Raw genomic sequence first — 12,966 nt, 5'->3', positions numbered from 1 at the left:
CCCCTCTCAACACGTGGAATTCTCAGGGCACAATAGCATGCCCAAGCACATTCTAAGATGAGATGGAGCCCTAACGCTAGTTAATTTAACCCTATATCCCTAGGTGTAACTTTAGCCCTAACCTTAACCCTGACCTTAGTCATAACTATAACCCATTGGGATATCAGTGCCATGATAATAGATGTACAGTCTACCAGAACTAATTGGGTGGCTGAGCGGGTTAATACTGTGTCAGACCGCTGAGCTGTGCTGCTGAGATCCTGGGTTTCATTCCAAGTTTCAACCAGCTGTAATTAGACCGGATTAACTGTAGTGAGTTAATATTCTTGGCTCAGCCACCCAATGACCACGCAAAAAGAGCATGTCAGATTCATCTTTCAAAAAACACTCTTTATATGGCACATAAAATGTGTCTCTTGTTTGAATAAGTGCCTCTTGCAGTGACTTCAGAAGTCGTGATACGGCGTCATCACGTTGGTGTACTGCTCGCTGTGAAAGTCTAAATCTCATTTTGGTCTCATCTCTTTCTATGTCCCGTCTCGTACTCTTCATTCCCAATCTTCTCTATCTCTTTTTGTCTCTCCTTCTCCCTGTACTCAGTCTCATTTTTTATCCTTCTCCATCCACCGGAATAAACTTCCCCTGTACATGAAGCAGTCCCCCCCACCCCCTGAACCTCCTTCCGATCCTCTCTCAAAGCCTCACCTACTCTCCATTGCCCATTCCCTTACTCTTCCTTCCCCTTGCCCCTCCACTCAGTCCCGTCCCTCCCATGCCCCTTCGTGACCCCACATGCCCTCTTTTGCGGTCACTCATTCCTCGGCCCTTGCATGCTGCTGCCATCTAAAGCACTCGATTTTTGTTCCCGCTTTTTAACTATGTAAAACGCCTGGTGCGAAGGTGCTCTCTCTCTCTATGTATCTCAAAATAAGATACTCGTGAAAAAAATACTTTGTCTCCTGCCCTTTTAATTTTTGTTTGTTCTCCGTTTCAAGTGTTCTGCGGCCTGGGTGCACATTCAACAGGGAAAGCCTCTCTGCAGTCACTGCTTTCACCTGTGCCCTCCGCACGTAGCTGCGTTTCTTAAAGGCGAACACGTGCTTTTGATTAGTGGTGGAGCGTACCATGTTTACCAGAGGGGGGTGAGGTGGATTTGATGTCAGGGCCCTTGCTCCATAGGAAGCGCCTCTGTGGTCGTTATTTCTCCGGCTTCACGGAGCGTAATGGGAATAAGGCGTGAGGGCTTTTCCGGTGGGAGGGGACTCTTGGAGTCTTCCTAACCATTATACAAGGTCGCACAGAGAAAGGTTGAAAAAATGCAATCCTTTCTCTAAATTAATTCACTGATTGAATCCCAACTTGAACTACTGCAGACAAAGCGGTGATCCTGAGAGGGAAGATGGCAGGCCTTTACCACATCGCTGGGGAAAGACAATTTGTTGCTGACAGCATTTGCGGTCATGCGGAACGGCGTGTCCATGTGTGAGCATGTGCACAAATGCCTGTGTGTATATATCATCGGTGCTTGCTTACAGCACTTGCCCTTAAAAGTCTGTTTAGGCTATATGGGGGATCTTTGTCTAGTTGTGAGCATGTGTGTGTGTGCATTTTGAGCATGCGTATAGTTCTGCGCATGAGTGCATGTCTTAGCATGTGTTAGCGTGTACATGTGTGTGCATTTGAGTGTCTGCTAATGCGCATACCTCTCTGTGTGTATGCATGTGAGTGTGCATGCGAGTGTGTGTTTTAACTTGTGAGCATGTGTGTGTGTCTGTCAAGCGGTTATGCAATAAATAGCACATTGTGATATTATCCAGGTGACCAATAATATCAGTGTTTTGATTTAAAGCTTTCGTGACTGCAGTAATTCATATTCTTGGTTCTTTTGGTAAAGTCACGTGACTTTTCCGAAAGAACCAAGAAAATAATATCAGTGTTCTTGATCTGCATCTCCTTTGGGTCAACTCAGGATTATAATTAGTACCTTGTGCAGTGTGTAAACATCATCACTGGGGAGTCCAATATGCATGGCCAGGCATGGTGCTGGCCATAAAAAAACCCTTGTGCACCATGCCAGCCTTAATAGGTGTTCACTCACGGCACTTTACTGCAAGAGTCTGTGAGGCTTTGCGTGTGGGTCGTGTGTGTACGCCTGTATCTTTGTGTGCACGTACGCTTGTGTTTATATGTTTGTGTGTTTTTTCTTTGGTCGTGCGAACCAGGTCCCCCGACCCACCCGCGTCCGTCAGTGTCTCCGGGTAAACCGAATAAGCCCAACAAACCCAAGCCGCCCAAAACGAAACCGGGACAGGACGTGCCGCGACCCGGCTCGCCGCCCGACATCTGCAAGGGCGGCTTCGACACGATCGCCATGCTGCGCGGGGAGATGTTTGTGTTCAAGGTGCGCCTGTCGCCTTGCCACGTTGCCAGGGTTTATTTATCCTACCCGCCCGCAGTTGCGCAACACGCAGCGTTGAAATTAAATACAATGCAAATAATATTTTTCTCCCCATAAAATGCAGTTATGAATGCTGTCGTGCTGTGAATCATAAATGGAATGCTGGATGTTATTTTCCAAATGGTGTCTGAACAGGTGGCCAGGTGGCTTAGTGGTCAGAGCACTGTGAGCATGGCACTGCTGAAATCCTGGGTTAAAATCTGGGTTTTATAGGCTCACGCTTAAATCAGGTTGATTTGGTTTATCTTTTATTATTGCCTAAATTCCAGCTCTGGGAATTATATTTATTTGGCTCTCTTAGAAAGGTATCTAAGAATGTTCGCATGACGAAACAAGGTCACTGAAATAGATGTCACAGGAAGTTCTGTAAAACCCACTTCTATAGGCTGCTCACAAACACTTGGGGTAGCACTGCTCTGTGAGAGTTCTGAATCTATTATTAATTGCATAAAATGAGGTTGATAGTGTGCATAACGTTGGTACATTTCCTAAATATTAATCCGAAAAGGTACAGAGACAAATTTGAGTTTACTTGGAAAGAGATGGAAAATGGCCACACCACCTTAACTGATTTATCCTACAGTCCTTCCCTCGACAATCCAACAGCCAGAGGCATAGTGTGGCAGGAATGGGCCCTGGCACGAGAAATTAAATTGGGCCTCTGACCAACTTCCCCTCTCTTTGTAGCCTGACGTCTGGACCCCTGGTGCAGTTGCACTGCCTGCACACACTCGATAGCTTCGCCACTGCCAACAATCCACAGTTTAACAATCGGACAGACGGGCAACGTCGTGAAACCCAATACAGGCAGCATTGGACTGAGTTGAACCCTCGCATTAATTCGTAGATGTTGTGAGGTTTGCACTTTATGGGGATTTCTCATTCATAATGCTTCCGCCCAGACGTTGCGGACTTGTCACGAGATCCAAAGGGACCCCAATCAAAGCGGAAATTTTACAAGACCGAGCTCAAGCAGTCGGCCTGTTTGCTCAGGTGAAAGGGACGTGTGGCGCGGTGGCTTTATGCACCGCATTTATGATCTCAATAATTTTTCCAGCGCCTTGGGTTCCTTTCGCTCTCCCCTCTGCCACACCATTGTACTCCTCTCCATCCCAGCACCGCCCTCCCAAACACCGCCCACACAAGCAGGTGGTGTATGTGGTATTTTTTACATTCTTTAATGCAGCTGCGTTCCGCTGAACGTTGGAACCTCCTTTCCTCCCACAAGCCGTCCTGGTCAACGTTTCAGATGCTGAAAAATTGGCGCGTCCTTCACTCATGTGCGTGCTCGATGCCCCGCGTGACTCCCTAACCCTATGTTTAGCGATGTGACAGGAATATTGGGGGAGTTTCTTGTGAATCTGGTTGCAGCCCCTGACTGCCAGTTTTGTTAATTCCATGAAACTCCAGTTCCTTATCATTGCCATACCACGATACTGCAGCACCTTTTATCGTAAAAATGAAAAAAATTATCCTAGCTTTACAAACACAAAGAAAATGTAAATTTGTGTAGGCGGTCATACCCTTGGCTGAACAATGAAAACAAATATCTTCAGAAGTGCCAACATTAAATAGCAGCATTTTATTCGTTGGTTGAGCAGCTGTACAAAGCGTAGTTATTTTTAACATCTCGAACCGACAAAAAAATACTGGCTATATTTCTTCCCAAAAAATATACTACAACACACGTTATAACATGAATCAGATGCTTGCCTGATTCTAAAGATATGAATTAATTCATGTGTATGGATATGAACTGTCGCTAATGAACACAAATGCATTCTTCATTGCCATTCTATTGATTTATTCAAACATTTTAGTTTTTATGTTTTTAATTCATTCCGTTTGTAATTTGAGAATCAAAGTCAGTACAGAGATGTGCAATATACTAATCATCTGCCAAACTCAGGTTTGTCTTTTGAGAGGCCGTTACCCGATCTGGAGAACATAGAAAAACATTTAATGGAGGGAACGAACAGCTTGTCAAACACCGGACAAACTCCACCTCAATGCCATCAACGAGTCACAAAGCAATATATATTTAGCGAATACCAGAGTCCGTGTGACAGTGCGTGCTTGGAAAAATCAAAGGGAGAGATTTGGGATTGCATGGCAGGCATTGTCCATTGCTGCAGACAGGTGGCAACTCGGACATGGCCAAGGTAACATGACAGCTCTGAAACCTCTGCCAAAGCTGTTTGATTCGTAAGGAGGTGAACTGTCAATTATGAACATTGTGCTTTTGGAGATTTATGATTCTTGCGGCTCATGATAGCTGGACGGCCTTCATCCCCACCACTCACTGCACGTCTCCGCACCACCCAACAGGCTTCTCACCACCACGTTTCGGCATACTCTCGGTGTCGCACTCTACGCCGCGCTCACTCTTTGGAATGTTGTTTTATTCAAGAAATGAAAACGGAGTTGCCAAAACCATGTTGCATTGTTTATTTGCCCAGGAGGCCTCCAGGACGTTGCATACTGCGTAGCTGGGGGAGTCCGACAGCGGGAAGGGGTTCCGCTATCCACCCCCACCTCCCCCCCGTCTCACCACTGTCTAAATTTCTTCTTCTCGCCTTCACCTCCTCCGAACCTCGGCCGCTGCAGGACCAGTGGTTCTGGCGTGTCAAGGACAAGCGCGTTCCGGAAAACTACCCTATGCCGATTGGCCACTTTTGGCTGGGCCTGCCCAACAACGTGGAGTCGGCGTATGAGAGGGGTGACGGAAAGTTCGTCTTCTTTAAAGGTACCGAATTTACTGGGTGTTTTTATTTTCGCGTCTATGAACGCACCTGCCAGCGATGATGCCTCTGTAGAGACGAGGGCCGCAGCTGCTCGTGCTCGCCCCTGTGATGTAAGGCGGGGGGAATGCGCCCAGCTGGCATCGTACCTACACGACGGCCCTCAGCCACATGTTGCCATGGCCCTCGGTGACGTCCTTCCATTCGGCTGCCGCATTAACATTTCTCGCGGGACGCTTCAAAGGGATTTTGCGTCTTGGGGTCTTGGGGTTCAGATGGATGTACAACTCAAAGAGATGCTTTGCGTTATTTTAAATCCACTGTCCTTATCCCTCTTGTGTGTAAAGGTGACTTATTCACTCCACGCGTCCCTCTTGTTCATCCGCGATTAGGGGTACTTCTGTTTTTCTTTCATCACAAAGACTCATCCTCAAGTATTACACTTTACAATCACAATCTTCACTTTCACATGCGGCAGCAGAATTTTTTTTTTAGAATTCAAGATGTCCTTGAGCCCTCACAGCTTGGGGTTTAAGATGGATATCGGAATGTCCAACATAGCTTTTCTGTCTTGAAACATGTTGTCTGTGACCGTCGATGGGAATAGCTTTAAGCTTCTCAGGGCTGAGAAGGGACAACTCTATGACAACAGAGTAACAACAGGAATAAAACAAACATAAGTAAATATCAAGGATTGCAGTAGGCGCGTATCGGATCGCCCTCGCAGCCGTATGAAGACATTTCACAGGGAAGCTAACGATCCAATTCGAGAATCGTTTTTTGAAATATCTGATTTGGACAGAATCGTTTGCCTTGATTCTCGTTCGCACAATCTTGTTCGCTCCGTGAGTGGATATGTATCATTCACGCTTACTTTGTTTAAAATGTTATATAAAATATCAATAATCGATTCCCACACATACGACTCAATGTTTGTATCATAAGATTGGGAATCGATTCCATTCATTGAATCAGTGCATCATTGGCAAGCGAACGTGCTCTGAACAAAGCAGTTTATTCATTTAGAACACGCACTTGATAACATTTTCCATAGTTGTTTGAAAATGCATCACTGTGCTCCAGGCTAACATGCAGCTCGTGGTCGTGTGGTGTAACCTGTTTAACCATGTGTAATGCCGTATTCGCTATGACAAGTCTTTCTCTCGGCACCTTGAACCTTTAACATGCCAATCTCCTCTAACAGGCTCTCATTAGGCACCTCCATACCAACATGCGGTGTCCTTTTTAAGTACTCATTTAAACTTCCATTAAACGCATGCCATTGCTTACAATCATGAACGGACATCGCATGCAAAAGCCAAAGACACGATTCCGCACCAAGCAATCCAATACTGACATGCGACGCTGCACAGCACTGAGCCAGGGCAGGATGCAGGGCCAGGAAACTTCACTGACCCTTAAACGTCACCCTCGTGACCCACAGACCTCCTGTGGGTCACGTCAGATCCTGACCCCTGGTACAACAGGACACAGGACGCAGCGTCCTCCTGGCAGCCTTTCTCCTTACCCACCACCACGCTTACAGAACCAAGCTGGCGTACTCACCCTGTTTCCCCCCCCCCCTCCGTTCCACCCCCTCCCCCACCCGCCATCATCCCTGCCGCAGGCAGCAAATTCTGGGTGTTTGACGAGTCCGTGGCGGAGTCGGGATACCCCCGCAGCCTCTCAGAGCTCGGCAGCGGCATCCCCAACGATCAGATTGACGCGGCCGTGTGGTGGGAGCCCTCGGGCAAGACTTACATTTTCCGCGGAGACAAGTGAGTGGGTTCGGGTTCACGGGGGCGGTGGCGGGCGCTACGGTAGGGCCGCATCGTGTTACATAGCGAAACGTTTATTTATAACGGGATTAGCCAAACATCTCAGTTTAGGACCCTCAAAATAGAATCTTGAGGCTCATTGAGGCTTTCCTGTGTAAATGTACTCCTGGACACCTATGAAAAAGAGCTTTATAGCTCATCAGATTGCTCCAGTATAAATAAAGATTCTGATGTGCAGCCATTTTCTCATTCCACTGCTGGATGAAGCCGTCCCAGTGGCATTCGAGTGCTAGGAGTTATGTGACGACACTGCACTACACTGGCCAGTTTGGGCTAATGAAAGTGGGGAGAATACTGTACATGTGGACACAGAGGCACTGGATGACAATAGATTTTACTGCACTGCCATCTGCTGCCCAACATGCAGCCTATGAGCCCTATGACAACCTGTTGGTGCATGGTGATCACCCATCCAAGCGCTGGACTCAAATCTGCTTTAGCTTATAAGATCTTACGTACATGTACATGAATATATATTACTAGCATTTTGCCCGTCCAAGGACGGGTGTATTGCAGCAAATCTGAAACTTGCAAGCGAAAAGCATACCGCGACGTGATAGTCATTGCATAAATGCATTTGCACTTTGTAAGGGTGCAGTGGCACAGACCTATTTCATTGCGGAGATCGCGTGACGCGAGGGTTCTGCCTTTGTAGTGAGGGTTGTAAGTTGACGCCGAGGAGGGGGGAGGAGGCACCTCGCCCCCCCATGTGGAGTGACGTTAATGGAGGGAGGGTGTCCATTTGGAGGACGTCACCTGTTCATGATTATTAATGAGGGGGGCTGGTCGACGTGGAGTGACGTCACGAGCGTTAAGGACATTCCTGGGTGATTATATGAATTAATTATTAGTGGAAGTGTCCATCTAGGCCTCGGCAAGGTAAAGTAATTTACGCTTTTTACCGGGTAAAAGGGTAAAGGTAAAGGGGAAAGGTGTCGACCATGCCAAGGGGTAAGGTAAAGGGTAGGGTAAAGGTAGCGCGGAAGAATTGCCCGGTAGGGTAAAGGTAGCGCAAAATATTAAATATTACCCGGTAAATACCTTGTTTACCGCTAAAAGCTCCGTGGCGCAGTCCGTGGCCTCCATTTTAAATTGCGATAATTGATGTCAGACCAGATGGAGACGGACCACGTTCTTGAGGTAGAGGATGAGGTCGAGGGTGCCAGCAACGACATTTTCGGGGTCGCTGCGAACAGCAATCGAAAGAGGCAGCGGCATGCGTTCCCGTGGAGCACACTCACGATTGGATGGAGGGTGATCCCCGTGTGCAGCAAGGAAAGCAGCAGTGCGTGCACTGCTGCAAGTGGTTTTCCTCCCACATGAACGCGTCGGGGTGGAAAGTCCACCTCAAGAAGCATGGTCGACACCTTTACCCTTTACCTTTACAACGTGCTTGCCCCAGGCAGCAAGGTCGGGACGTCGGCGTCGACGTGCCACCTAATACAGCAAACGCTGAGCCAGCCAGCAATCCCGGATCGCCTCCTGGTAAAGTTTGAGAACGCAGTGGTTGATTTTGTTATCCAAGGTGCAATCTCTTTGCAAGCCGCCGGCACCGACAAGTTCAAAACCTTGGTCCACACATTGATGCAGGGATACGAGGGCCCGTCGACCCGCACCATCATTCACAGGATTGTTGAGTATCACGCCATCATGCTGCCCATCGTCAGGGCATTCATGTCCAACCTGGACGTCACCATCTCGCTCACCATCGACGGTTGGTTGAACCGCAACCTGAAGGGATTTTGGATGATCACGGTGCACTGGATCGACACCAAATCTGGTGCGTCGAAATCCATGCTGCTGACGATCCTCGATGTGCAGTCCGGAAGGGGTGTCGGCAAGCGCATTGGCACCACTCTGTTTGAGCACCTCCAAAGCCTCGGGCGCAATGTCTTGACCAAGCTGCTTGCTATCACCAGCGACAATGGTTCCGATGCGATCAGTGCTGTCAAGATGTTGTTCGCCCTGGTCAACGTGGATGCGGGTTATGAGCAGTTGCGGGCTTGCCATCATATTCGCTGCGTGGATCATTCGGTCCAGATTGGCGTCGTCCAAGTTCTCAAACTGATCAAGTCGACCAACGCCGCACTGCGCGAGGCACTCGTCAATTTTAGGCGGAGCAAGGTCATCCGGCAGTCGTACCGCCGCGAAGCTGAGATCGCCAAGCTCGCCAGCAAGGAGCCGACGCACCATGACTCGCCGACCAGGTGGAATTCGACGTTTGACATGGGCGACAATGCCATCAAAAAGCGTGTCCCATTGGACATTATCATAACACGCTTCCAGGATGTGATCGGCGTCGGTGCTTTCTCTGAACTGCAGTGGGCAAATATCGAGGGCGTGACAGCATTCCTGCGAATGCTGTGCCAGGTCATGACCTTGTTGTCGGCGGACCGTAAGTCGACATTGGATCTCGTGCCGGTGACGATGGAGCACCTGATCCGTCATTGCGATCGCGGTGAAGCTGCTCTTAGAGTGATCGATGAGTCCTTGACCGCGACGGGAATGAAGGCCGAGCTGGTGGGGTACCGCGACTTCCTGGTTCAGGAACCCGCCATTGTGGCATCCTACTTGAATCCACAGCTGCTGAAAGCGACAGACCAAGACGAGTTGGCTACATTGAAGGCCACGATCCGCTCTGTCCTGCAGCTTCGTTACTCGGACGTGCTCGCGATCCCACCGACGGCAGTCGCTGCCCACATGGAAGAGGGGTCGCTGTTCAGCACCCTGTTCAGCAACGTCGACAGCTCCATTGATGACGGCGATGAAGTCGATCGTTTTCTGAGCATGGGCTCACTGCATTACATTGACGTAATGCAGTGGTGGTCTCTCTGCAAAGAGCTGCTCCCTGCCCACTACAAGATCAAGATGACCTGCGACTACTTCGGAGCGCCGGTGACGTCAACTTCCTGCGAACATGCGAATAGCGGAGCCGGGCGGGAGTTCACATGCGTTCGCCAGTCACTGTCGTCGACGGTCTTCATCCAGTCCATGTGCTTGCGCTCGTGGATCGCGGCCGGCTGCCTGAAGGTCCCCCGTCTAACTGGGCCGGAGCGGCGCAGGATCTTATTGCCCGTCGTTCATCCAAGGACAACGGCAATGACGAACTTGATCAGGTTGTTGATGAGATCGTCATCAACCAAGACGACTGGGATGAGGAGGTTATGGAGGACGGTGTCGTCGACAGCCTCAATGCCCGATTCGAGAGTATTCTATATGAATAAAGCGCTCTACCTAGCATTTACCTGTTATAAACCTTTTCATGTGTAGTACCCTGGTAATTACCCTGTAATCGGGTAATTGTATGAGATAAGGGTAAAAGGTAGGGTAAAGGTAGGCTCGTTGCTTTTGACCTTTTACCTTACTTTGCTAAAGGGTAAAAGGTATGGGTAGAGTGATTGTATTGTGGTAAGGTAAAAGGTAGGGTAAAGGTAGGCTCAATCTTGATTTGAAGCTTTCGTGACTGCAGGAATCCATACTCTTTGGTTATTTCGGTAAAGGTAGGCTCGTTGTTTTTACCTTATTACCTTCCCTTGCCAAGGCCTATGTCCATCGTTGAACGATGATTCACACCTCCACCCACAATATCCCCCCTCCCCACCCCTGGGTGCCATCCCCCCCGCGCATACATCCCCAAGCCCCCAATCCCCAGCCCTGGTCCAGCCACTACCCCCCCCCCCCCGTGCGCGCCCTTCCCCAGTCTCTCTGCCTGCGTCCTGCGTCTCTACCCCACACCCCGTGCGCACCGCCCCACCACGGCCCCGCCGTGCACCCTCTCTAACCCGCGCACCCCACAACGACCCCCCCTCACCCCAGTGCCCCCGTACGCATCACGGCCATCAGCGCGACCCCTCCCCTCGTGTAATCCTCCCCGTAGGGGCTGCCCCCCCACCTGCGTGCCCACCCACAGCCTCCAGCCAATCAGAATACTGCGAAATGACAGAGAGACGATTAGCTTAATTGTCCAGGAAAAACTCACTGAGCCTCAAGACTTTTTGTTCAGAAGGATCCTGCCAAGGGTTAATATGATGGATGATGGCGTCGGTACTCGTGGTTTAGTGGGGGGCGTGGGTTTCGTGGACCGGAGAGACATGGCACACGCTGACCATCCTCGCTTGTGACGTTCACAGGTACTGGAGGTTCAACGAGGAGAGTCTGACGGCTGAGTCCGGCTACCCCAAGTCCATCAGCGTGTGGGAAGGGATACCATCGTCGCCGCAAGCTGCCTTCCTCGGCTCGGAGAGCAGTACGTTGTCACCCTCGTGATTACTTAGGATCTGCATAGATATGACACTTGAACGCCTGAGCAACTCAAATGGTCTCGCATCTCAGCTCAATCCATTCCAATACCCTGCTGCAGTCCTACTGGACATCTGTAAAAAAAAACTGCTTCATAGTTAATACAATATCTTCAGGATAAATAAAAGCTGATTCTGAGCCTAGGGGACCTCCAGTGGTGGCTGTCCCAGTATATGATCATGTATGGTGTATGTAGTAGCCTGCAAATGGGAATTAGTCTGCTATTGCCATCATCATCAATGTTACATCATCAATATTTACGGATAGTAATATAATCACTGCACTAATTCAATATTATTAGTACAATATGATCCATTTATCGATATCCAACGAAAATAATTGGGAGAAATTACAGTGAAAATAGCATTTTATTTCGAAGCCTCTGCACGTCTTCCACTGATCTGAATGCACGTATTAAATATTTTAACACTCTCCTCTGCAATATATGGAGCCATCACTCTCACAATATGTAATCTCCTGTTGAGAAGAAAGTAAGAGGTGCATTAGAAATCAGTGGGATATCTATAAATGGATCACGCTGTATTATTAGTATTTCACTGGTGTGGTCATTATAATTGCAGTGTGATTGGTAAGGCTCTTGTAAATGTTATTGTTGTCAAATGACAAACTTTAGCTGCCTTATAATTGTACAGCCATTTCCATTGCTTTGTAACAAAAATGGGGCTGTACTCGCTTTGTAACAAAAATGGGGCTGTACTCGCTTTCGTGCAGCGCGCCATCGCTCCCCCCGAACCCCCTGCAGCATAACAAAAGGCGGCTTAACTCAGCCCTCCCCCCCACCCACGTCCCTTTCTGGCTCCCCCCCTCTTAACCTGTATAGAATCCCGGCTGTCTCAGAGATGTCCACTTGACACATATTCTGCTGTGACTATTCCACCTGAAGACGGAAGCTTGTGTTACCTCCGAAACGTCGTGATTTCATTTAGTTGTTTTATTTTATTTTACCTACGTGACTTTACCGAAAAAAACAAAGAGTATGAATGGTATCATCGTTATGATGCTGCATAAATATTGTATGTTAATAATTTACAGCTCTTTGTCAATTTACTGCTGCATGAAGCCCTGCACCCCGTCGTGTCGGTCATGGGGTTGTTTGACCATAATTAACCACGCTGGTCAGTGTGAGTTGGTGAAAAGGGGGACCCTGGACTTGTTCTGATATCATTTGCTTCTGATGTTAGCCATGCCCAGGAATTAAACTCAGGATGCCAAGTTCATAGTGCTAGTAATTGCACATCACAATTTCCATTTACGCCTTATGTTCTGCGATTCACAAAACATTCCACGTTTTACTTCCTTGCAAAGGCATGGAGGAGTCTCTTCAGTGGATCTATGACGTTATTGAGCGTAATGGGCTTGTTAGTAGTTTTTCACGCAACATTAACCCTGTATGTATATGCTATCACTTATTGTCTAATGCCACAATGGATCGTGCCTTCCATTAGGGTACAAACTGCTTCTTAAATATTTATGATGGCCACTTTACAATCAAATATTCATACTGGTCTCTCCGGAGACCCAGAATTCCATTCAAGGCCATAAAAGGCACAGAGTACGCGCAAACAGGTTTGTGTATGTGTGTGCCTGCGTGTTGCTGACTGTGTCACTG

General features: G+C 48.4%; 1 protein-coding gene across 1 annotated transcript in view; it reads left to right on the top strand.

The window, feature by feature from the left end:
* The window catches only part of LOC116946025 (matrix metalloproteinase-14-like), a 41,328-nt gene that overhangs the window by 23,293 nt on the left and 5,069 nt on the right, over nucleotides 1-12,966 (top strand). The window contains exons 6-9 of the mRNA XM_076069595.1: nucleotides 2,223-2,401; nucleotides 5,066-5,204; nucleotides 6,827-6,977; nucleotides 11,168-11,283. Coding sequence (XP_075925710.1) covers nucleotides 2,223-2,401; nucleotides 5,066-5,204; nucleotides 6,827-6,977; nucleotides 11,168-11,283 — 585 coding nt within the window. The remainder of the gene's footprint in view (nucleotides 1-2,222; nucleotides 2,402-5,065; nucleotides 5,205-6,826; nucleotides 6,978-11,167; nucleotides 11,284-12,966) is intronic.

The sequence above is a fragment of the Petromyzon marinus genome, chromosome 25 (assembly GCF_048934315.1).
Source record: "Petromyzon marinus isolate PM22_M1 ecotype Great Lakes invasive population chromosome 25, UKy_Petmar_22M1.pri1.0, whole genome shotgun sequence".
In the NCBI taxonomy this organism is placed as follows: domain Eukaryota; kingdom Metazoa; phylum Chordata; class Hyperoartia; order Petromyzontiformes; family Petromyzontidae; genus Petromyzon; species Petromyzon marinus.
Note: the sequence above shows the minus strand (reverse complement) of the source record. Positions and strands in the feature narration are given on the sequence as shown.